General features: G+C 33.6%; 6 protein-coding genes and 1 long non-coding RNA gene across 13 annotated transcripts; 4 read left to right on the plus strand and 3 right to left on the minus strand.

Annotated features, from left to right (window-relative positions):
• Window positions 1-437: 437 nt before the first annotated feature.
• Window positions 438-9467, minus strand: LOC128387931 (U4/U6.U5 tri-snRNP-associated protein 2-like). The gene is given in 3 exon segments (XM_053347231.1): window positions 438-1540; window positions 1542-1971; window positions 8992-9467. Coding segments are annotated over 3 exon segments (1443 nt in total). The 5' UTR covers window positions 9260-9467; the 3' UTR covers window positions 438-795.
• LOC128387933 (NDP-glycosyltransferase YjiC-like) lies at window positions 2497-4343 on the minus strand. 6 transcript variants are annotated; one of them, XM_053347239.1, is made up of 4 exons: window positions 4193-4337; window positions 4039-4145; window positions 3496-3911; window positions 2497-3434 (listed from the first exon to the last, which is right to left on the minus strand). In XM_053347239.1, the coding sequence occupies exons 3-4, from the start codon at window positions 3887-3889 to the stop codon at window positions 2578-2580; spliced, it is 1251 nt and encodes a 416-aa protein (XP_053203214.1). In that variant the 5' UTR covers window positions 3890-3911; window positions 4039-4145; window positions 4193-4337; the 3' UTR covers window positions 2497-2577. The 6 variants fall into 6 exon arrangements, with proteins under 6 accessions (XP_053203214.1, XP_053203210.1, XP_053203208.1 ...); XM_053347235.1 differs by having other exon boundaries at window positions 3998-4145; XM_053347233.1 differs by lacking the exon at window positions 4039-4145 and having other exon boundaries at window positions 4193-4343.
• Window positions 9468-9581: 114 nt separating the features above from the next.
• Window positions 9582-10128, plus strand: LOC128387944 (uncharacterized). Its single transcript, XR_008325197.1, has 2 exons — window positions 9582-9736; window positions 9903-10128. It is a non-coding gene; the product is annotated as an uncharacterized LOC128387944 (long non-coding RNA).
• A 252-nt stretch (window positions 10129-10380) lies between these two features.
• On the minus strand, window positions 10381-11745 carry LOC128387938 (ribonuclease H2 subunit B-like). Its single transcript, XM_053347250.1, has 2 exons — window positions 11479-11745; window positions 10381-11362 (listed from the first exon to the last, which is right to left on the minus strand). Exons 1-2 carry the CDS (start codon window positions 11634-11636, stop codon window positions 10642-10644), a joined length of 879 nt encoding a protein of 292 aa, XP_053203225.1. The 5' UTR covers window positions 11637-11745; the 3' UTR covers window positions 10381-10641.
• Window positions 11746-11846: 101 nt separating this feature from the next.
• Window positions 11847-14802, plus strand: LOC128387927 (germinal-center associated nuclear protein-like). Its single transcript, XM_053347226.1, has 2 exons — window positions 11847-12261; window positions 12347-14802. Exons 1-2 carry the CDS (start codon window positions 12132-12134, stop codon window positions 14527-14529), a joined length of 2313 nt encoding a protein of 770 aa, XP_053203201.1. The 5' UTR covers window positions 11847-12131; the 3' UTR covers window positions 14530-14802.
• A 284-nt stretch (window positions 14803-15086) lies between these two features.
• LOC128387921 (ATP-dependent RNA helicase glh-2-like) lies at window positions 15087-19950 on the plus strand. Its single transcript, XM_053347213.1, has 2 exons — window positions 15087-18067; window positions 18149-19950. Exons 1-2 carry the CDS (start codon window positions 15242-15244, stop codon window positions 19658-19660), a joined length of 4338 nt encoding a protein of 1445 aa, XP_053203188.1. The 5' UTR covers window positions 15087-15241; the 3' UTR covers window positions 19661-19950.
• A 321-nt stretch (window positions 19951-20271) lies between these two features.
• Window positions 20272-23764, plus strand: LOC128387928 (putative pre-mRNA-splicing factor ATP-dependent RNA helicase PRP1). Of its 2 annotated transcripts, none has more exons than XM_053347227.1 (8): window positions 20272-20464; window positions 20620-20987; window positions 21105-21625; window positions 21712-22417; window positions 22487-22609; window positions 22683-22873; window positions 22963-23132; window positions 23271-23764. In XM_053347227.1, exons 1-8 carry the CDS (start codon window positions 20418-20420, stop codon window positions 23401-23403), a joined length of 2259 nt encoding a protein of 752 aa, XP_053203202.1. In that variant the 5' UTR covers window positions 20272-20417; the 3' UTR covers window positions 23404-23764. The 2 variants fall into 2 exon arrangements, with proteins under 2 accessions (XP_053203202.1, XP_053203203.1); XM_053347228.1 differs by having other exon boundaries at window positions 20623-20987.
• The last annotated feature ends 905 nt before the right edge of the window (window positions 23765-24669 follow it).

Here is a 24669-nt window from a genome sequence, read left to right on the forward strand (position 1 = left end):
TTCTAGAAGCTTGTGATCCAATTGAATAGTTATCGGAAAAGAAAACAGAATAGTTAATTCGAGGAAAATGAACAGTTCCAGTGCGATTGGTGATCAAAGAGAATACAATTATTGTGCAATGTTCTCATCTTATTTGTCGTTGCTGTGGATTGAAAATTAGTTCAAACTTAATTAGTTTAGTTCATCTTTTTTTCTTTCGAATAATTAAAATAAAATAGAATTGGGTTTTCATTTGGAATCAAATCTTAAATGAACGGGAATCTAATAATGTTAATTGTCAGGTTCCGAAAATTCATCTTCCTGATTAACAACTAACTGATCACCAAACAATTAGCCTAATTATTGTTTAAATCTTTAAACAGATAGATGAGTTTGCCAAAATGTTTTTTTCTCATTCCAATAAAAAGATATTATAATTAAATGGAGAATCGATTGAGTTAATTGTTTGCTTCGTTGTACTGAAATCAGTTGATTCCTCAAACAAAGTGATTTTTAATTGTAAACATGAAATTGTCTGTGATTATTGAAGCTCTTCTCTTAATCTGCCTTCTTACTGACCAATGTCTCACCAAACCAATGGGAAGGTTAAGTGTCAAAGTTTATCGAGGTCCAAACAAATCATTTGGTTCTAAACCTTATGCAACTTGGGGTTATTATGCTTTACTGCCAAGCGATGGATCATCACACAGAGAATCCAAGTAATCATCAGTAATAGTTTTCTTTTTAATGTTGTAATCACCAAAGTTTCCGTTTCCTTTTTGGTGAAATAAAGTCCAATTTAACCAGAAAATAAAATTATTCAGTTGTCATGTTTTCTTGAGACTTAATTGCTGCCAACTGATCATCAGTAACTTCTTGTTGTTCCCAAATTTGAATGTACGATTCTGAAAGTGTAATCATCTGAGGTAGAATCTCAGTAACGTGAAGATCTTGCATCTCAAACCATTTCCCTGATCCTCGGTGTAAAACGTGAATCCGATAAGATCCTTTCCCTGGTTCTGGGTCACCTTCATGGACAATGTTCGCAATTAGATCGTAGATACATCGAGTTGACTCGGTCTTAACACTTTGTGAGAGTAAATCGGTTAGGTCAACATTTTTTATCGGAAAATTAACAATAGTCGGATTCTTTTCGATATAAAATGTATTCTTGGTGAATCTTTTCATGTAAAGTATCAGATATTTGGGAAGATTGGTCAACTCAAACTTCTTCATGAACGAATCCTTGTAAGTTTTATATTCATTTTCAGAGATTCCATTGAATTTTGCCAGTAGATTGAATAAAGGAATCTGGGGAATGATATTTTCTCGAAGTTCATCTTTAAACAATGGCGGAGGTGGCAAATCCAAGGTAAGGTAAAGAAAATGGGATTCGTCACATTTTTCCTTAAATTCATCTTGAAGCATCAATTGTAATCGTTCATCGATCGTCTTGTCCAAGGGAATAATTTTCCTCGAATAGACTTTCATGGAACCACGAAAAGTTTTATAAATTATACTCGAATTGGTCTTTTGTTTACCACCAAGAGCAATGTGAAGAGTTAAGAAACCATGACATAAATTCAACTGGATCTCCTTGTTCAGTGATTTGGAATTTTTTCTGTGATGAAAGTACAACCGATTGAAGCATCTCATGGGGAGAAACATGGGCCTTAAAGTTTCTTGGATTCCATAGTTTCCTCATCAATTCACCGAGTCTTTGAACAACCAGGAATAAATTGTCACCGGAAGGTCTTTTAGCAGCTAATTTCTCATAATTAGATTCCTTTAGGAAATAATCTCTCAATGGTGGAACATGAGATAAAGCTTGAAGAATTACATTACAATAATCATTATGTTTGATGTTATTTAAACCAACGATTCCAGGTAAATATGTTCTGCCATCAAAGGCTCGGCACAATTTAGATGATTTATCAAATTCTTCAATCTCAGTTGAGGTAAATGTTGGCATGAGAACGTAAGTTATATCATCTGTTTGGGAAAAGAATAGAAAATCAGATTAGTGAGTTTAAGAGGAAAAAAGAATAGAATTGATCTTTGATAAACTGACCGAACATAATTTCTCAAAATCAAAGTCAAGCAAATGTCGATTAATTGTGTCCAAATAAGGACAATTACGAGAAATGTCAGTCATGTTGAACTAAATTAGAAAAGAAAATTAAAATGAAAACAAACAATGAAATCTAAAAACCACTAGAGAGAAAGAGAAACAAAAATGTAAACAGAATTGAGATTGAATTTTGATCACTTTCACTTTCACTTTAGGAAATGTTTCGAATTTGTTTAAGCACAGATTGGTGATGGCAGTGGAATGAAATCGCATCTCATTTTTCCATCATCTTAATACAAATGTAATAAAAAGCAATTACCACCAAGAGCCATCGGTAATTGTTTTCGTTAGTGAAAATTATCACATCCAATATTTAATAAACATCAATGGTAATAAAAAAAATTATCAAAGTAATTAATCAATAAATAAGCTGACAGGTAAGAAAATAATACTTTCAATTTCTTTATTGATCCAATTGATTATTACAATTAACTTGAGTAGCATAAATTGAAAATGATAATTGTTTATCATTCAAAAGGTGATTTCTTATTGCGAGCAACATATTCAATATAAACTGGAATCTTATCTGATGATTGTGATTTTTTCATCTCTTCAGAAACTTTGATGACATTATCATGAATTTGTTGATCACCAAGAACTTGATCAATCGCTTGAACCAACTTTTCGTCAGTAAAGTCGGACAAGTTTATCTTTTTACCGAGCTTCAGATCAGCGACTCGTTGACCATTGTCCAGTTGATCGTCGAATATCGGGATAGCAACCATCGGCTTACCGAAGTATAAAGATTCAACCAATGAATTTGATCCACAGTGAGTGATGACCAAGTCAACTTTCGGTATAATACTCAGTTGTTTGACATAATTATCGCCCCAAACATTTTCGGGCAATTGTATCATGTGGCCGTTTCGACCAAGAGCAAAAATGAATCGATTAGGTGACTTTGCACAGGCATCGACCAGCATTTTAATGAGCGTTGGATCATTCGAAGCATTTGTTCCCATGGAAACGTAAACCAATTTACCAGGTTTATCTTTCAATTTATCGGGTAACTCAAAATCTTGCAACTCAGGTAATCGTATTGATTGATCGAGACGAACCCAATTCTTATTAACCGGACCCAATTCCTTGTAATCCAAAGCTTCGGGGAAGATATAAATTCCCAAATATTCAGCATGAGTCCATGATCGCAATTTTCCTTCAGCAACTCTGATGGCCATTTCTTTCATCATATCATTTCCATTTTCTCGAGCCTCAGCCCATTTTTCGGGTGCATCGAAAACGGAAAGACCAGAGCCAATAGGAGGTCCATTGTACAATGAAACAGGTCCATTGGACATAACAGGGATGAACGGACAAGGACATTCTACGAGGGAAAAAATAACTGTAACAATCAACGTGTATTTGATTAGAGATGAACAACTTACTCGTCATAAAGCCCATTACCCAACGATAATCTCCCAATACTACATCGGGTTTAATGACTTTCATTGCGTTTTCGATTGCAGCATTTTCACCACTAAACATTGGTCCTCTTCCACCACCTCGAGGTCCACCACCACCTCGATTACCACCTCGACCTCTTCCTCCTCCTCCGCGCATCAAATCCTTTGGTGAATATTTTTTTTGATTGTCGAATGTCTCAAGAGAAGAATCACTAAAAGGTCCAGAATGGGTTTTCTCAAGAGGATCATCGGCCTCTTGATAATCAAAAATATCGATAAATTTGATTCCCTGATTTTCAGCAAGACTCTTGTGTTCAGGGTAATGAATGAACATCACATTGTGCCCACGATCAACCATCAGTTTACCAATACCCATGGAGGCATTAACATGACCAATTCTGTTAATTATCAGAATAGAACAACAATCAAATCAAAAATCTTTCATATTAATCATATGAATAGTTACCAAAAGGCTTTTTCTTACTATTTTATCATCTAAAAGTTTCATCAATCGTTTCAAGTTACATTTTCTAACAAAAGAACCAACCAAATTGAGTTGACCATCACCACATAACAATTGAGACTGTCCATTGATTCAGAATGATGAATTGATCACCACAAGACAATTAAACCTAAAATTTAATCAGTAAACTAATTTAGTAAAGACAAATCAACTTACCCTCTACTTGCAGTAATCAGGACATTTAAAGGTTTCAGTGTATCAACCATATTGAGTTAAATTGTGATTAGAAACTGTTGATAATTAAGTTGATTTTCAGGCTTGGTAGTATTAATGTTCACCAATTGAATGACTGATTGTAAATAAATGTTAATTGTTGAATTCAAATCGTTTATATTGAGTTTGATTGTCTCAAGGTTACCTTTTAATTTGATCCTCCTCTTTGGTGTAATAATCATTCAATATTTAATCACCTTGTTTTAATTGCAATCATTTATTAATGTTACAAATTATTGTCATGATTAAGTGTCAACAATGAAATCCTTTCAGCTTATGATTAATCATTTACTAGATTATATTAAAAAGGCTTGGAAAATTACAATACTTTAATTATCTTAAATCAAGATTAATTCCTAGAATTGGATCACTTTTAATAATAATTGGAGCTATTAATAAGTACGATAATGAATATAATAGTTAGTCAGTTAATCTGATTGACCAAAGTTAACTAGATTAAAAAATACTCCAACCAATCAGAATCCCTTAGTTAATATTGAGACGCAATTGTTTTAATCATTATTGATCTTATATCAGAAAAGATATAAAAATTAATCATTGAATTAAAATGTTTAAAGTCAAATCAAAAATATCGCCGTTGATTACTTGCAATTGTTAATCTATCTCACACTGAGCAGTCTTGAGTAAATATCTTGTTGACAATCAATTGATTGTCAACAATCAAGGTTAAAACATAACAGGATCATTTGCTTTTGTGTTGTATTTCTTTTTTTTTCTTAAAAATTCTGTATCTTTTCCAACAAATGTTCGACATGAATAAAAATAGCTTTATTGAAAGTTCATAAAAAAAGTGATCTTGAACTGGCCATTACAAGGTCTAAAATAAAGGGACAGTGAAGATAATCGAAAAAGAGGTAAGATGAGCGTTAATGGTTGGAGGTGAAGCCTATGGTTTTTCAACACACTTATCATTGGTGTCCATTAGTTCAAAATGTTAAAATTAAGCTGAACTTTGGGTTAATTGTGCACCCGTTTGATTGTCCCAGGCCCTCCGGGCCTTCCTCTGTCAATTTTGACCCTTTCAATGAAGACCTATCTTCTGGTGAATACGGGCCAAAATTAACCCATACGAAGGACGAAGGACGAGAAATATTATCTGAAACTTGTAGGTAAAAGTAAATTGTTTTTTCAACACTCGGAATTTTAACTGATTAAAATAAAGATTAATAAATTGGGAAACACCAATACATTGCGTTTATTGATTGACTAACATAACCTGCATTTGCACTATCTGAGTTTGGATCTACAGGTCGGTACAAAATACATTTGAACAATTTTGAAGCTCAATAACTAACAGAATACTAGCATTTAACCATTGATTTATACATCATTCGATAGCTAATTTTATCAGCTTAAATTTGATAATAAAATTGACCTTTTAAACAAAACCATTTTTTACAAGGTTTGATCAAGACATAAAAGGTCATTTTTGCAAAATTTAGGCCAAAAAAAGTTCAACTTACTATTATTTTTAACTGTATGCACAGAAATTGATCAAATTTCATTTTTAAAAAGTTCTTTTTGGCGACAATAACATGTAAGAAAACTATTATTTTATCTGCAATATTTTGGCCACAATCGTGAGGTCAAATTTGCGATTTTTCAGTTTGAAAAACCCCAGCCTAAAATGACATAGACAGTGGCGCCATCCGAAAACGGGTTTTTCGACTCAAATTGGCCTGGTTAATTTATTAATTGTTTTAAAAAAATGAAATTATGTTTAAATAATATTGAATAGTTGAGCTATTCACTCATATTAATTAATAGATAAACAATCTAATCAATCAATAGTTACAACCATTCAAAATTGTTCAAATGTTTTATGTACCGACCTGTACATATCCGATTTGTGAGCTACCCAAACCGGAACCAACACCAGCACCCAAACCAAAACCAACACCAATACCAGCACCGGAACCAAAACCAAATTTAGCACCGGAACCATCACTAGTACCCAAACCAAAGCCAAATTCAGCACCGGAACCAACATTAACACCCAAACCAATACGCGCACCAGATCCAGCACCAGCAGCAACAACCCCGAGATCTGGATACTGGTTGGATACAGATGACACAAGAGCCATAAAAATGGTAATCAACCAAAAAAAATTTACACTTTTGAGTGGATTGAAACTCATTTTTTTCTTGATAAAACTCAGAATTGTAACTGTTAGAAATGTTCACTTATTTAGATTAAGATTTAATTTAACTATGAATTTCCCTTCAAACAATTTCAACTTTTATGTGGTTTTCTCACATGTCAACCTGTTGTTCTGGCCTCGATAAAGTTACCTGAATAAACTTAAGTTTATGTTTAATTAAACATAAATTAGTTTCTTTCTGACTAATTTAGACTAAATAATCAAAAATATAAAGTAAGTAAATTACTCAGTAATTAACGATTCAATTGACAATTTCAAAAAATTACTTTTTTTTAAAACAAAATGAAAATGAAAACAATTCACTTTTAATGTTAACTTTCAAAAGAAAAAACCACTGAAAGTAATTCTCTGGTCATTCAAACAGCAACGAAAAGTGGATGAGAACAAAAATAATATCAGATATGCATAAGGAGACAATTTAATAGAAATTGGATTAAGATAATAAAAGAGAATCAAATTAGTCTGAGGATCTAGAAGCTTCTGATCAAATTGGAAAGTCATCGGAAAAGAAAACAACAATAGTGAATTCGAGGAAAATGAACAGTTCCAATGCTATTGGTGATCAAAGAGAATACAATTATTGTGCAATGTTCTCAACTCATTTTTCGTTGCTGTGGATTGAAAATTAGTTCGAATTAAATGAGTTTAATTCATCTTTTTTTCTTTCGAATAATTAAAATAAAATAGAATTGGGTTTTCATTTGGAATCAAATCTTAGGTGAACGAGAATCTAATATTGTTAATTGTCAGGTTACGAAAATTTATCTTCCTGATTAACTTTTTTCACCAAACAATTAGCCTAATTATTGTTACAATTATTGTTGTAAATCATTATATTTTTAAATCTTTAAACAGATAGATGAGTTTGCCAAAATGTTTTTTTCTCATTCCAATAAAAAGATATTATAATTAAATGGAGAATCGATTGAGTTAATTGTTTGCTTCGTTGTACTGAAATCAGTTGATTCCTCAAACAAAGTGATTTTTAATTGTAAACATGAAATTGTCTGTGATTATTGAAGCTCTTCTCTTAATCTGCCTTCTTACTGACCAATGTCTCACCAAACCAATGGGAAGGTTAAGTGTCAAAGTTTATCGAGGTCCAAACAAATCATTTGGTTCTAAACCTTATGCAACTTGGGGTTATTATGCTTTACTGCCAAGCGATGGATCATCACACAGAGAATCAAGTAATCATCAGTAATAGTTTTCTTTTTAATGTTGTAATCACCAAAGTTTCCGTTTCCTTTTTGGTGAAATAAAGTCCAATTTAACCAGAAAATAAAATTATTCAGTTGTCATGTTTTCTTGAGACTTAATTGCTGCCAACTGATCATCAGTAACTTCTTGTTGTTCCCAAATTTGAATGTACGATTCTGAAAGTGTAATCATCTGAGGTAGAATCTCAGTAACGTGAAGATCTTGCATCTCAAACCATTTCCCTGATCCTCGGTGTAAAACGTGAATCCGATAAGATCCTTTCCCTGGTTCTGGGTCACCTTCATGGACAATGTTCGCAATTAGATCGTAGATACATCGAGTTGACTCGGTCTTAACACTTTGTGAGAGTAAATCGGTTAGGTCAACATTTTTTATCGGAAAATTAACAATAGTCGGATTCTTTTCGATATAAAATGTATTCTTGGTGAATCTTTTCATGTAAAGTATCAGATATTTGGGAAGATTGGTCAACTCAAACTTCTTCATGAACGAATCCTTGTAAGTTTTATATTCATTTTCAGAGATTCCATTGAATTTTGCCAGTAGATTGAATAAAGGAATCTGGGGAATGATATTTTCTCGAAGTTCATCTTTAAACAATGGCGGAGGTGGCAAATCCAAGGTAAGGTAAAGAAAATGGGATTCGTCACATTTTTCCTTAAATTCATCTTGAAGCATCAATTGTAATCGTTCATCGATCGTCTTGTCCAAGGGAATAATTTTCCTCGAATAGACTTTCATGGAACCACGAAAAGTTTTATAAATTATACTCGAATTGGTCTTTTGTTTACCACCAAGAGCAATGTGAAGAGAGTTAAGAAACCATGACATAAATTCAACTGGATCTCCTTGTTCAGTGATTTGGAATTTTTTCTGTGATGAAAGTACAACCGATTGAAGCATCTCATGGGGAGAAACATGGGCCTTAAAGTTTCTTGGATTCCATAGTTTCCTCATCAATTCACCGAGTCTTTGAACAACCAGGAATAAATTGTCACCGGAAGGTCTTTTAGCAGCTAATTTCTCATAATTAGATTCCTTTAGGAAATAATCTCTCAATGGTGGAACATGAGATAAAGCTTGAAGAATTACATTACAATAATCATTATGTTTGATGTTATTTAAACCAACGATTCCAGGTAAATATGTTCTACCATCAAAGGCTCGACACAATTTAGATGATTTATCAAATTCTTCAATCTCAGTTGAGGTAAATGTTGGCATGAGAACGTAAGTTATATCATCTGCTTGGGAAAAGAATAGAAAATCACATCGGTGAGTTTAAGAGGAAAAAAGAATAGAATTGCAATTTGAAATTGGAAAGATAGAATTACTCACCTAAGGAAGAATCTTTTATCTCGTAATTATCAGGTAAACAATAGAATTTAAGTGTTTCTAAATTAAGATAAACATGATGATCGGTGGCAACCGAATGGACAAAGGCATGAGTTCCTATTCCTCTTCCTTGGAAATATTTTCCACACACAAGACAAGCATAGACATTGATCTTTGATAAACTGACCGAACATAATTTCTCAAAATCAAAGTCAAGCAAATGTCGATTAATTGTATCCAAATAAGGACAATTACGAGAAATGTCAGTCATGTTGAACTAAATTAGAAAAGAAAATTAAAATGAAAACAAACAATGAAATCTAAAAAACCACTAGAGAGAAAGAGAAACAAAAATGTAAACAGAATTGAGATTGAATTTTGTTTACTTTCAATATGAAAATTTGAGAATTGTGTTCAAGCGCAGATTTCAATCACTTTGACAATTAATTAAATTGCTAAATTCACTTGTAATCAGTAAGAAAAGAAATTAAAAGCTGATGAAATTGCCTGAAGTAAATGTGGAAAATAATTTAGAAGTTGGATTCAAATTGTCCGGTTACATTTCTGATCATCTGTAGTTAGGTAACTATGAGTGAGAAAGGGAAAGAGACTCAGAATTTAACTTTACTTTGACTTTGTCTTTGCTTTTGTTTTCCTTTGTTAATTGTGATTAAGTTAATTGCTGTTCATTCCAATTACATTCCAATTGATTAGAAATCATGACTTTCTGGAGAGAAGCTGGTTTAAAGTAAGTGGAATCAGTTAATTTTCATCTTTTCTCTTGAAACGTTTTCTATTCACCATTTTGGTTGATATTTACATGTACTTGTTGCTTGTTCTTGTTTACGTTTAGTGATTTTAATTTCATTTCTTAATTGTTTCCGTTTTTCTTTGATTTTCTTTTATTTATTCAGTTATCTTCAATACAGCCGAATTGCTGGTCGAATAGTTCGACAATCATTGAAAAAGGATGTCAAGGTTGGAGATAGAGAGGCAAGAAATCAATCAACTATCAAAATAGTTGAAGCCAAAAAGAATTGAATTGATTAATCAACTGAAAATCAACATGTTCCAAAACAAAGAAGATTTTTATAATGTAATCTACTTTTTTCATTAAAAGTTATACATTTCCAATTCTAATTACGATTTCATCAGTTTTTATCGGGTCTTCTTTTCATGATAACAAACTTCTAATTGTTATCAATTGGTAGTCGATTTAATTGCCATGTGGATTGATCAGCAAGAGGAAATTAAGGTAAACGAGAATAAGATCAAAACAAATTGATTCCTCAGCTGATGCGAAGACTGCTTGAAAAATCTTTCATCTTGTGATTGAATTTTGGCCTTACATCAACAAGATCGCGATTTAAACTCGTGATCCAAAAAGCTTAATAAGTGTTGGCACTTTTCGTATTAGAAAAGTTCAATTTTCTATTTGATGACAAATGTCTTCTTTTCAAGTAGATAATTTTTGCAGATTGTCGTTGATTTGAAACGATTTTTGTTATACAAAATAATCGGGGGTAATTTCTTTTCAATTATGGAATTAGTTTGATCAACTCAAAAGAGAATCAATTTACAATGTAGACTACAAATTGATGGCGGTAAAAAATATGTTGAACATTTTGCTTCCTTCGTGCGATATGTTTCGTACTAATTGGAAGGTTTTTTGGTGAAGAAACTTGAGATACTTCGAATTCCTGATTGTTTTGAAGCCTTTTCCAATTCCTTTTGAGATCTAGATAATTTCGCCTTTTTAGCAGCACCATTTACTGGGACTTCTTCCTTGCAGTAATTATCAATGGGTTCACATTTTGCTCCATCGATTGGCCGTTTTTGACCCTTTGGGGTACTACTGGCAATGGGTTTTGTTTCAGGTTCGATTTCTTTTTCTTTCTCTAAATTGTAAATTTCTCTCAGTGAAGTTAAAACATCTTCAGGTAAATATTTGGAAAGTAAATTAACAGCATATCTGATATACTCTTTTTCATCAGTCTTTGTATCACGAGCAGATGAAAATCCAGCTATTTTAGTTGAATTAACTGATACTTCAATCTTCATTTGTTGTAAACAATTAATTATCTGATTAACTTTAGCTTTTAACCAAGTAATTAGCTTTTTTTCATCCAAACGGTAATAAATCTCATTGTCCAATTCTTTGACATCAGCAATACAACAAATATCACTTCTCTTATTGGTCTCAAATATTTTGATCATAATTGTACTTCCTTTATCATCACCAAAAATGTCTTCCAAAGATTTAAACAATTTACTATCACCAATTAAATTAGGTAAAATTATAAACAATGGATCAACTTGAGTAACCATTTGAAGGGAACCATTTTGTACAACTCTCTCCCCGACAAACCAAGATCTATAAATGAATAATCAAGAAACAGAAATTAATCAGTAAAATGAAAGAAACAACAATTGCCAGAGAAAATCAATTCAATTTAAAATAAAAACAAAAAAAGAATAGAAAAAAATTACCTTCTATCTTCAGAATATTGAACAATCTCATAAACATTGTTGTATTTATCATCGTAAAGGTAACAACCGTTTTTACCAAAAGTGAAACTTTTCAATTTTCTATCAACACAACATGTTGGTAAAGTGATTATCTTATAATCTGCTTCTTCATCAGCCATAATTATCACAGTAAATTAAAAAGACAAACAACAATTAAGAGCAACAATTAATTTAGAAAATTATTTACAACATTAGTCTTTTACAAAGAAAAAAATTCAAAATGAAAGAGACTCAACTTACCATCTGTTTACCGTTTTCGCTTATCGGAAATGATAACCGAGTTTTGTTTATTCTAAATTTTTTCAGTTCGGATTAGATTTGTTTCTCTTTTTTGTTAATTAACTTCTTTCTCTTTTTAATTAATCAATTTTACCTGGATTTATATTTAACACTGATCGTGTGTGTTTCTATTCTCACTTTATACCTGTTCCATTTCTGACTGAAAGAGTTAAATTGTTGTAATTCTTTGGGTTTCTTATTTTTGGCTCTTCAATATTTGTCAATCTCTTTTTCTTTTAATTTGTTGGTTGATTCTTTTTTCTTCTTTTACTCTATTAATTATTTATTGCTGTTAATCATTTAAAACTTGAGTGTTCTATTTGTTCAATATCATCATGTTAAATGAAGAAGATGATCTTCGATCCAAATTGGACCAATCGGCTGTTACATTGGCTGATAAGGTTCGCATATTGGATGCCTGGTCTAAGTATATTAGACTTCATAGAGAACGGCAAACTAATATTGGTAAATTTCTTATTCTAATTGACCTGATTAGCTTTTATACCTTTTTTCCCTTTATCTAATTTGATTGTTTGTTCCTTCTAAATAGAAACTGCCAAAGCTGTTCTTGGAAATTGTCCTGATATGTGCCCAGAATTTGAAAGATATTTTAGAGAAGAAAATAAACAATTATCATCGCTGGAAATGTTCAACAATGAACCTGATCCACATGCTATGGTTAAAGAATATCGTAGAGCTGGTGCTGATCAGGAAGAACCTTTGCCAAATGAACTACGATCACCTGAAGTTTTATCTCGAACTATGGATTATCTTATATGTAATATTATTGATCGCGTTGAAAATGAGCCTGGTATTGTTAGCGATTGGTATGATTTTGTTTGGAGTCGAACTCGAGCCATTCGTAAAGATATCACTCAACAGCATCTCTGTGATCCAATAAGTGTCGCACTTTTGGAAAAGTGTGCTCGTTTTCACATCCACTGTGATCATGCCTTAATTGAAGAAGATGCTTCTGTTTTTGATTCCAAGATCAACCATGAGAATCTGAGTAAATGTCTCCAGTCTCTCAAAGATTTTTACAATGATCTCAATATAAAAGGAACCGCATCACCAAATGAATCTGAATTCCGTGGTTATTATCTATTGTTAAATCTTGGTCGACCTGATATCCTTCGAGAGGTCAAACTATTCCATACTTCAGTGAGAAACTCAGAGCCTGTTCAATTTGCCTTGAAATGTCATTTCGCCATGAATACTAATAATTTTATCAAATTTTTTGACCTTGTCAGAAGTACTACCTATCTAAATGCATGTATACTTCATCGATATTTTTATGAAGTTCGTCTTCAGGCTTTCAAGATCATGAGAAAAGCATATACAATAACCAATCAAATTGAAATCTACCAATTCTCGGAACTCACTCGTCAACTTGGATTTGAACATGAAGATGAAATTAGAGTTTTCTGTGCAAGTATTGAATTAGAATGTGAAAATGATTCAGTTCTACTGAAAAGAGGAAAAACCAATGACGGAAGGGCCAATATTCAAATTATCCGATCAAAAGCATTGATCTCATCGAAAAGACTGGAGAAAACATTAAGTGAAATAGTCCAGGGTGGACCAATTCCAGAGAATCCATATAAAAAGTTTCCACTTCACAATAGTTTCGATTCCAATGGACGTTTGAAAAAAGAATCTCTTATTGGAACTGAGAGGAGAACTCGTCAAATAGTTGGAAGCTCATCAATTGATCGAACACCAATACCTCAACCATCTCAACAACAACAACAAAGTCGAATCAGAGAAGATGTAATAAATCAAGCGTCCATTCAATTAGCTCAAATGCTGCTTCACGAAGTTATTAGAGAAACCGTTATATCCAATGCTGGGAAGGTTCGAACTCATATTAAATGGGAAATTCTTTCCGCTCGAGAAGCTGAAAGAATCTGTAATAGTCTCATCTCCTTTATCGTCTCCGATATTATTAGATCATCTTATCATTCTGTTGCTCGTCAAATCAAAGAAGTTGAAATACGAGCCAAAGATTATCGAAATGCTGTTGATACTGTTTCCAATCAATTGTGCGATTCGTTGGTGAACCATTATATTCTTGGAAGTCTCAGAAATTCAGCTATATCCATTTTAAATGCTTCTATTAAGGATCACAATGTGAGGAAAAGTCGACTCTTGGTTGAATCTATTCTGGAAGAAGTGGTCAATGAACAGACCAAACTGATTGCTCAAAAATGTTACGAAAAGTTAAAAAATCAAGAAGAATTAGTTAAATATATGAAAGAGAAACGATCTCAGCGTTTAGCGAAACATTATTTTTCCTATTGGAGGAAAATGTGCCTTAAGGTAAAACGTTATCGACAAATAAGAGCGACATTTCCTGCTGCTAATGTTGAATGTTTAAGTCCACGAATTGAATCAATCCAATTAAAACGAAAAGTTGTCACTGTTTTAGAATCAACTGAATCACCTATCGAACCAAGTCCAGGGAAACAGAAGAAATCAGAATCAAATGAACCTCGAATGGAATCAATGATGAATATACTCAAGCCTAAAATGTTTGCCGAACAAGTGACCAATTTAAGTAGTACCCTTGATCCCGTTGGCGCGATTGATGATTCATCACCAATGGAGAAACTTAAACGTAAATTAAGCGTTGAAAAAGAATTAGGTCATTCATTACGACGAAGTATCGAAACATATCGACAATTTTCCCAATTCGATGAAAATGGCCCAAGAGATGACATTAGTTCGAAATAAAAACCCTCCAACACAAAAAAACGAAAGAAAAAACTCCAACAATCTAATTAATCTTAATATTCATAACATTGAATTTCACCCAAACAACAATTCCAAGTGTTTAACTAATTTCTACTTTTAATGTGTTATAATAAGAAAAAAAAATTGGAAAAAGTTTGCATAAATGATTTAGTCAATTTGCAAGAAAATTAGATGACCAAACAATTTATAATGTGACCAAATAATTTATTAATAGAGACGAAAAAAGATAATAAATTTTCTTGGAATAATTAATTTTCTTATTTTCAAATCATTTGAAGCAATAGAAAGATTAAAGAAAAATAAAGAATATCAATAAAATGGAAATGAAAATGATAAGTTTTCATCTTTGTGTCAAGATAAAGATTAAATTTAGATGAATGGTTAATTATTAGATTATTAAGCCAATTATTTTTTAGACGAATAGAAATCAAGTTAATTGGATCAAAAGAATTTCATTTGGAATTTTGAAACGCGCGCTTCTTTTTGAAAGAAGCGCGGTCAACATTTTACTCAATTTCTGTTTCTTAAATTCTGAGATTAGTTTTGTTAAGTAACAAAGTGTTTAATATTAACTCTTTAATTGAAATTTTGTTGATTGTTAAATTATCTTTTTCTTGTCAATTAATTTTTATGCTTCGTTCTAGTTTAACTGTTATTTGTCTGTTATTGATTCCCTACTGAGCTGAGAAAAATGTCTGACGATTGGGGATCAGCCGGTGATTGGGGAGATTCTGGAAATTCTACAAAAAAATCTGATGTAACATCTTCTGGTGCTGGTAGTTCATGGGGAAATGGAGCTACTGGTGGTTCATCGGCAAAAGCTAGTTCAGGTGATGATTGGGCATCTGGTGGTGATTCATGGGGAGATTCCGGTGGTTCCTCGAAGAAATCTGGTGGTAATGATGCCGGTAGTTCTTGGGGTGCTTCTGGTGGCTCTTGGGGAGCCAGTGATGTAGGAAGCTCAGACAAACCAAGAGGTAAAGGTTGTTTCAAATGTGGACAGGAAGGGCATATGTCTCGTGAGTGTCCTTCTGGAGGAGGAGGTGGTGGCGGTAGCCGAGGTAAAGGATGTTTCAAGTGTGGTGAAGAAGGTCACATGTCTCGTGAATGTCCATCTGGAGGAGGCGGTGGATCTCGAGGTAAAGGATGTTTCAAATGTGGACAAGAAGGTCATATGTCTCGTGAATGTCCTTCCGGTGGTGGTGGTGGCGGCGGTAGCCGGGGTAAAGGCTGTTTCAAATGTGGACAGGAAGGTCACATGTCCCGAGAATGTCCTTCAGGAGGAAGTGGCGGTGGTTCAAGAGGTAAAGGATGCTTCAAGTGCGGAGAAGAGGGTCATATGTCTCGTGAATGTCCCTCTGGTGGTAGTGGCGGTGGCGGTGGCGGATCGAGCTTTTCGTCTAAAAAAAAAGGCAGTGATGACTGGGGATCTGGGGGTGGGGGAGGATCATGGGGAGAATCTGTGTCTCCAGCTCAAAAGAAAGGCAAATACGAGTCTGATGGTGATAAAAGCTCAGCTAGTAAAGAAACCGATGATTGGGCATCTGGTGGTGGATCGTGGGGTGACTCTGGCTCTTCCTCTCAAAAAAAAAGTAGTGATAATTGGGGATCCAGTAGTGGGGGCGGGGGTGGAAGTGGTGGTGGTGGTGGCGGGTCCAGCTCTTCAGCTAAAAAAAGTACTGATGATTGGGGATCAGGTGGTGGAGGAGGATCTTGGGGTGAGTCCAGTTCTTCAAAGCCTTCACCAAAGAAAAGTAATGACGACTGGGGATCTGGTGGGGGAGGATCTTGGGGTGAATCTAGTTCCTCAACCTCTGCCCCTAAAAAAAGCAATGATGATTGGGGATCAGGTGGTGGTGGTGGATCCTGGGGAGACTCTGGCTCTTCCTCTCAAAAGACAGGAAATGATGATTGGGGATCTGGTGGAGGAGGAGGAGGAGGAAAATCTTTTGGTGGTCGAGATAAACCTCAAGGTAAAGGTTGCTTCAAATGTGGTGAAGAGGGTCATATGTCACGTGAATGTCCTTCAGGTGGCGGTGGTGGGGGTGGTTCAAAAGGAGGTAAAGGCTGTTTCAAGTGTGGGGAGGATGGACATCAAGCTAAAGATTGTAGTGCACCTTCACTTGATGCCGATGGTAAACCCCGACCTCCAATTTATAAGCCTCCTGATCTGAATAAAGATGACAAATCACTTTATGAATCAGTTGCTACTGGTGAAAACTTTGACCGATATGATAGTATGCCTTGTTCCGTGAGTGGTCTCAATGTTCCCAAAGATCCCGAGAAATATGAGACCTTTGAAGAAGCATTTACTAGTACAACCATAAGAGAAGGACTCGCAGCCACAAAGATTTCAAAACCAACGCCTATTCAAAAATATGGAATGAGAATCGTAATGGCCAAACGAGATTTAATGGCTTGTGCCCAAACAGGATCGGGTAAAACTTTAGCTTTTATACTTCCAATTTTGCAAGATTTATATTCAGATCCAAATACCTGCAGTGAATATGGTAAAATGCCCCAAGAACCGGCCGCAGTTATTGTAAGTCCAACCCGTGAATTGGCTCTTCAAATTTACCGAGAAGCATACAAATACAGTGCCGATAGTATAGTTAAAGTTCAAATAATTTACGGAGGAACATCAGTTTCTCATCAAAGAGCTAAATTATCTGAAGGTGTTCATATTCTTGTTGGTACTCCTGGTCGATTACTCGATTTTCTCAATAGAGGAATTTTCTCTTTCTCAAATTTAAAATACTTTGTTTTGGATGAAGCTGATCGTATGATTGATTCTGGTTTCGTTCCTGATGTTCGTAAAATGGTCTCCCATCCTACTATGCCGCCTAAAGAAAAACGTCAAACTCTCATGTTCAGTGCTACATTTCCCGATGCTGTGCAAACAGTTGCCGCTGAATTTTTGAAATCTGATTATCTTTTCCTGACTGTTGGTATTTTGGGTGCTGCGAACGCAGATGTTGAGCAAACAATAGAAAAAGTAGAAAAGTTCAGCAAAAGAAATAAATTACTCGAGATACTTGGGACCAATAAAAACAATGATCGAACTATGATCTTTGTTGAAGCCAAGAAAACAGCTGATTTCTTGGCATCCTTTTTATCTCAATCTGATTATAGAGCAACAAGTATCCACGGTGATCGTTATCAGCACCAAAGAGAAGAAGCTCTTCGAGATTTAAAGTCGGGAAAATTTCCCATTCTAGTTGCAACTTCAGTTGCTTCTCGAGGTCTCGATATTCAAGGCGTGAGACATGTGATAAATTATGATCTTCCCAAAGAGATTGATGATTATGTTCATCGAATCGGTAGAACTGGTCGAGTTGGTAACAAGGGTAAAGCCACAAGCTTTTATGATCCTGGTCAAGACAGTGCTTTGGCTAAGCCAATCATTGCGATTATTAAAAGTGCCAATCAAGAAGTGCCTGAATGGCTTAATGAAGAAGCGGAGGGTAATAATAGAGGATATGGCGGAGCAGATTTCGGAGGAGTTGATATCAGAGATGTAAGTACAATATTTACGCTTGCGATTTTTTTCAAATAAGTTTAAACACATGAAATAATGATTTTTAAAATTTTCTTTCAGGGCAATTATGTTGATATTGATGCTCCAAAATCATCATCATCAGTGAGTTGGTGTCTAGATGCACCAAAAAATGATTCAGCCATTGATGATTGGAATCAACCAGCACCCAAGAAGGAAAATGAAAGTTCAGTTAAAAAACAACAAAATGAAGTGATCGATGATTGGAACTCAGAGCCACCGAAAAATGAACAAATCAAGATAAAAAATGAGGTTAAGGATGAACCTTCAGTTAAACAAGATTCATCAATAGATGACTGGAACTCAGATCCACCGAAAAACGAGAAAGATACATCAATAGGCCGAATGAACGAGTCAGCTACAGATGATTGGAACCAAGATCCACCCAAGAATCATCTAGAAGATGAGTCTAAAGATAAAGTTCAGGAAAATCCAAAAATCGAGCAAAATTCATCAATAGATGACTGGAATTCAGATCCACCAAAAAACGAGCAGATTGAGATAAAAGATGAGATTAAGGATGAACCTTCAGTTAAACAAGATTCGTCAATAGATGACTGGAACTCAGATCCACCAAAAAACGAGAAAGAAGCATCAATAGACCAAATGAACGAGCCAGCTACAGATGATTGGAATCAAGATCCACCAAAAAACGAGAAAGAAGCATCAATAGACCAAATGAACGAGCCAGCTACAGATGATTGGAATCAAGATCTACCTAAAAACCAACAAGCTGACGAATCGAAAGAAGTTGAAGCTCAGGAAAATTTGAAAACCAATCCAGATCCACCAACAGACGATTGGAATCAAGATGCATCGATGGGTGAGCTAAACGAATCAACGAAAGATAATGAGAATCAGAGTTTAGAGAAAGAGGAACTTCAAGATGAGCCCAAAAATGAGATTCATGATTCGCCAAAGAAAGATGAAGATGCAACAATGGATGAACTTAATGAAACTCCAATAACTAATAGTAATCAAGATCCACCAAAAGATGAACAAGATGAGTCTAAAAACGAAACTCAGAATCCATCAACGGACGAGCCTCAAGATGAGCCTAAAGATGAGATTCATGATTCATCAAAGAAAGATGAAGATGCATCAATGAATGAGCTCAATGAAACTCCGATAATTGATATTGATCAGGATGAACCAAAGGATGAACCAAAGGATGAACAAAGTGAGTCTAAAAATGAGACTCAGGATCCATCGAGTATTGAGCTCACCGATAAACCAGTCAATCCGAGTCAAGATGAACCAAAAATTGATTCTGAAAAAGCTTCGAGTGATGATCAGCAAGATGAGTCTAATAATGAGACCAATTTGACCACAATAATTGAGCGTCTTCAATATTCACCAATAAACGAGCCTCAAGAAGATTTGTCTAAAGATGGAATCCATGACACACCAAAGACTGAACATACTGATGAGGCACTAGAATCGAATCAAGAAACACCTAAAGAGGAAAAAGATGAAGCCAAGATCGATGAAGATGCTCCAGAAAAAGATGATCAAGATTCACCTAAAAAAGATGAATCTCAGTTAATCGAGTAGTTATTGAAAGATTAACTGTTCCCTAATTGTGATCCACCAACTCATACCGAACCTCAATCTCCCCAGAATTGCTAATTATCCATTTCCATTTCCATTTAAATTGTTCATTGTTTTTTACCCTTTTTTACTTAATTGTTTTCATCACTGTTCAAAATTTCATCAAAATCAACAACTAAAAATCAAATATTTATCCACTACATTAATTGTACTGACAAAACAAAAACAAAAACAAAAACAATCATAAAACTTAAAGCAATTATGTTAATTAATTAAAAAAATTTAACAATTAATCATTAAGAAGTCTGGAAACGTAATTACTTTTCGTAATTATCAAAGTTTCATCCAATTGACCAATTAACTTTTCTTATCACAAAATTAATTCTTGATAAAAAAACTTACCTCTAATTGATTTTTCTTTCTCAGACTTTTCACTCTCTCTGTTGATTTAATTGCTTAATTGTTTTGTTAATTAATAGATTTACTAACTTTAGCTTTTTTTCTGCAATTAATCTAAACAATTAAATTAATTGAATTAATTGTTACTCTAAATTGTGATCAAATTTTGCGCGAAAAAAAGTAAACCGGTTACATAGGAACAAGAAATGATTTTGTAAACAAAAAGGTAAACTTTGGCTTCGATTTAATTTGCTCTCTATTTCATTTGGATTAATCATCAATTTAATTGTTAATTTTAATCTAATTCTCTCATCAATTTATCTAATCTTGTCGGACAATTTGACCTGATAGATAATCAGTCATGTCAAAACGTCATAGGGTCGATCTTGGTGAAAGAACCAAGAGCAGGTAAGCCTATGAGATAATTTCTTGCTTCTTTTTTCTAAGCTTCTCTTTTGCCTTTTATTTATTTAATTGTCTTTAATTATTGTTTTTTTTATTCTTCTTCTATTAATCATCTTTTTCAATTTGTTTTTTCTTAATCTCTTGTGATTTTTCTTTAGAAGGTTTGATCTTGAAGATGATTCAACCAAACTTAAAGGAGATTCTAATCCTGGTACTTCCTGGGCAAGTGGAGATTTACCTGGATCAACTTTAGCCTCAACATCATCAGCAGCAACAATGATTGGATCAACTTCATCAACCAAAACTGCAGGAATTAATCCCTTGAATAAATTACCTTATTCTCAAAAATATTATGAAATATTTCGTAAAAGGATCCAACTTCCTGTCTGGGAATATAAGCAAAAATTTTTTGATCTACTCGACAAAAATCAAATTCTTGTTCTGGTTGGTGAAACTGGTTCAGGTAAAACTACTCAAATTCCTCAATGGTGTGTTGATTATCTTCGGGAAAACAACAAGAAAATAGGTAAGAAATAATAATAATAAGCAATCAATCCTATGAGAGCTCATTTATCTCTCAGATTGTAAAGAAGTTCCAATTCCAATTTCAATCAAATTTTCTCTTTCATTGATAATCTTTCAGGTGTTGCATGTACTCAACCAAGAAGAGTGGCAGCCATGAGTGTGGCGACTCGTGTAGCTGAAGAAGTGGACGTTGCCTTGGGAGCAGAAGTCGGTTATTCGGTTCGATTTGAAGATTGTACCAGTAAATCCACTGTTCTCAAGTACATGACCGACGGTATGCTCTTGAGAGAAGCCATGTCAGATCCTTTATTGGAAAATTATTCCATCATTTTACTCGATGAAGCCCATGAAAGAACTTTAGCAACCGACATTCTGATGGGCGTTTTAAAACAAGTTGTCACCAAAAGAAAAGACCTGAAAATCGCTGTGATGAGTGCTACTTTGGACGCTGGTAAATTTACAGACTACTTTGACCAGGCACCTTTGCTTAATGTACCAGGGCGAACTCACCCTGTGGAAATATTTTACACCCCTGAGCCTGAACGAGATTATCTTGAAGCGGCGATTCGAACCGTTATCCAAATTCATGTGACCGAAGAAAACGAAGGAGATATTCTTGTTTTCTTAACTGGACAAGAGGTTTGGTCCATTCTTTTCACTATTTTCTTATTCTAGCCTAAAGTATTATACTAACCTCTTTTCCCTTCTCCTTTTCTTAATCATAGGAAATTGAAGAAGCCTGTAAAAGGATTAAACGTGACATCGACAATCTTGGACCTGATGTTGGTGAAATTAAGTGCATTCCCTTATATTCAAATTTACCACCAACTATGCAACAGCGGATCTTTGAACCCGCTCCAGCAAACAAACCAAACGGTCTAATTGGTCGTAAAGTTGTTGTTTCGACCAATATTGCAGAAACATCGCTTACAATTGACGGTGTTGTCTTCGTTATCGACCCTGGTTTTGCGAAACAAAAAGTGTACAATCCCAGAATTCGTGTTGAATCACTTCTAGTATCTCCTATTTCAAAAGCTTCCGCTCAACAAAGAGCGGGTAGAGCAGGTCGAACCAAACCTGGAAAATGTTTCCGTCTTTATACTGAGAAAGCATATAAACATGAAATGCAAGAAAATACTTATCCCGAAATCCTCCGGTCTAATTTGGGCTCCGTTGTGTTACAATTAAAGAAACTCGGAATTCATGATTTGGTTCATTTTGATTTTATGGATCCACCGGCTCCTGAAACATTAATGAGAGCTCTTGAATTACTAAACTATGTTGGTGCTCTTGACGATGAAGGTGAATTAACCGAACCAGGTTCAATTATGGCCGAGTTTCCATTGGATCCTCAATTAGCGAAAATGTTAATAGCTTCATGTGACTTTAATTGCTCCAACGAGACTCTATCAATAACAGCTATGCTCTCAGGTTGGTTAATCAATTTTCATATATTCAAATCCAAATAAATCATTAATTTAATATTAATTATTTCAACAGTGGCTCAGTGTTTCGTACGACCAAATGACCTCAAAAAAGTTGCCGATGAAGCAAAGATGCGTTTTGCTCACATTGACGGAGATCATTTAACTCTATTAAATGTTTATCATGCATTTAAACAACGTAAGTTTTACAACCAATCATAATTAATAAAAACACTATTACAATTAATCAATTCAATTCTCTTCCCCAACAGATCACGATGATCCCCAATGGTGTTATGAAAATTTCATCAATTATCGATCAATGAAAAGCGCTGATAATGTCCGTCAACAATTATCTCGAATCATGGATCGATTTGATTTAAAAAGAGTCTCAACTGAATTTAATCATAAAGATTATTACGTTAATATAAGAAAAGCAATTGTTGCAGGATTTTTCATGCAGGTATTTTAATCGTTTATCATTGAATCTTTCTAATTCTAATAGAAGCAAAACTTAACATTCACATGAATAATTGTTATCTAATTAATTAGGCTGCTCACTTGGAAAAGAATGGTCAATATCGAACCGTAAAGGACAATCAAAACGTTCAACTTCATCCATCAACTTGTCTTGATCATAAACCTGAATGGGTTATTTATAATGAATTTGTATTAACTACCAAAAACTATATCAGAACTGTAACTGATATTAAACCAGAGTGGTAAGTTTAATTGTCTCGGAAATGTATCCAAATTTGTGTCAAATTAATATAGACACAAAATCTTAAGTCAATCTCACCAAATTAGTTACTAATCTTATATCATTTTCTTTTTATTATCATTGTTATTATCCCCTGCAGGCTTTTAAGGATAGCACCAAATTATTACGATCTAGACAATTTCCCTATTGGTCAAGCTAAAAACCAATTAGAATACATAAAAGCCAAAATGGAATCGCAAAAATTTACCCAAGGTTTTCCCCTACCCTCTTAATTGGAAGCAGTTAATTAATTTCAATTGTATTGGTTTTTAACAACTTATTGATTCACACACATTCAGTTGACATTAGCGACCAAATTTATTTAAATACTTCACCATTAATCTTATCGTTTTCATATTCACATAATCTTGATCCTTTATCCGTTCCGATAATTGTTGTCTTCCGGATCCTTTTCATTACGAATCTAATAACATCAAACACCATGTAATTTGAATAATCAACAGTTCCCTAAACAATTAACTAATTAATCTTCAACAATTATTGAAAATTTTGTTACAATTTCAATAATCTTTAAGTTGACATTTCCTCAATCAATTTGTTAATAAAAATAAACTTAAGATTGAAAAACATTTATATTAATTTACACAGAAAATGTTAAATTGTATTAAATAATTAAGACAATTAAGATTTTCTCAATGTGAAATTTGAATCATTTTATAGCTTAAACCTTGATGAGCTTTGAAATGAATTTAATTTCATCAATTTTCAACAATTAGATTAATCATAATCTTAATTTCGTTAATAGTGTTAATCTTAATTATCACCTTCATGTTAACGTTTCTAATTAAATCTAAAAACGATCATGATTGAAAGGAACAAAAAATTGATTAAAAAGTCATTTTTATTCAGAACAATTAAATTCAGTTAATTATCAAATTCTGTCAATCAAGTTTGATAGACGATGACGAATAATTAAAATTAACTGATTAACAATCAATGACAAAGAAACAAGATGAATGTTGATTAATCTTCACTAAATAAATATCAATATTCACGTCAACTAATTCCTAATCAGTGTTACAATACTAATTACAATTAAGTGCAACTATTTTACTCTTCGTTTAATTGTTGTGAATTATTATTCTAAACAATTAAAAAAAACAACAGAATCAAAAGGTAATCAATTCTGTTAATCAACCTTTTCACAAATGAACGTGACTCTGTTACTATTGTTTAAAGAAAATTAAATCAATTCAACTGATCACTGATGTTAATCACCTTGATTAACTAAATCAAGTTAATGAATACACGTCGATAATAACAATTTATTAATCATGGAAACTTTTTACAAACAACGAAATTGTTAGAAACTGGAAGAGAAACAAAATTACCAACAATTTAATTCCTTGATTTCTCGCAATTAACTCTGTTTATAAACGATAATTAGGTTGATTATTTGTTAATTTTTTCGCTTCTAATTGTGATTATTATTAATAATTAACTCGCAACCTCCTTTAATCCTCCTCTTGTCATCTTCA

The sequence above is a fragment of the Panonychus citri genome, unplaced genomic scaffold (assembly GCF_014898815.1).
Source record: "Panonychus citri isolate SS breed McGregor unplaced genomic scaffold, ASM1489881v1 Contig00095, whole genome shotgun sequence".
NCBI classification, from domain to species: Eukaryota; Metazoa; Arthropoda; class Arachnida; order Trombidiformes; family Tetranychidae; genus Panonychus; species Panonychus citri.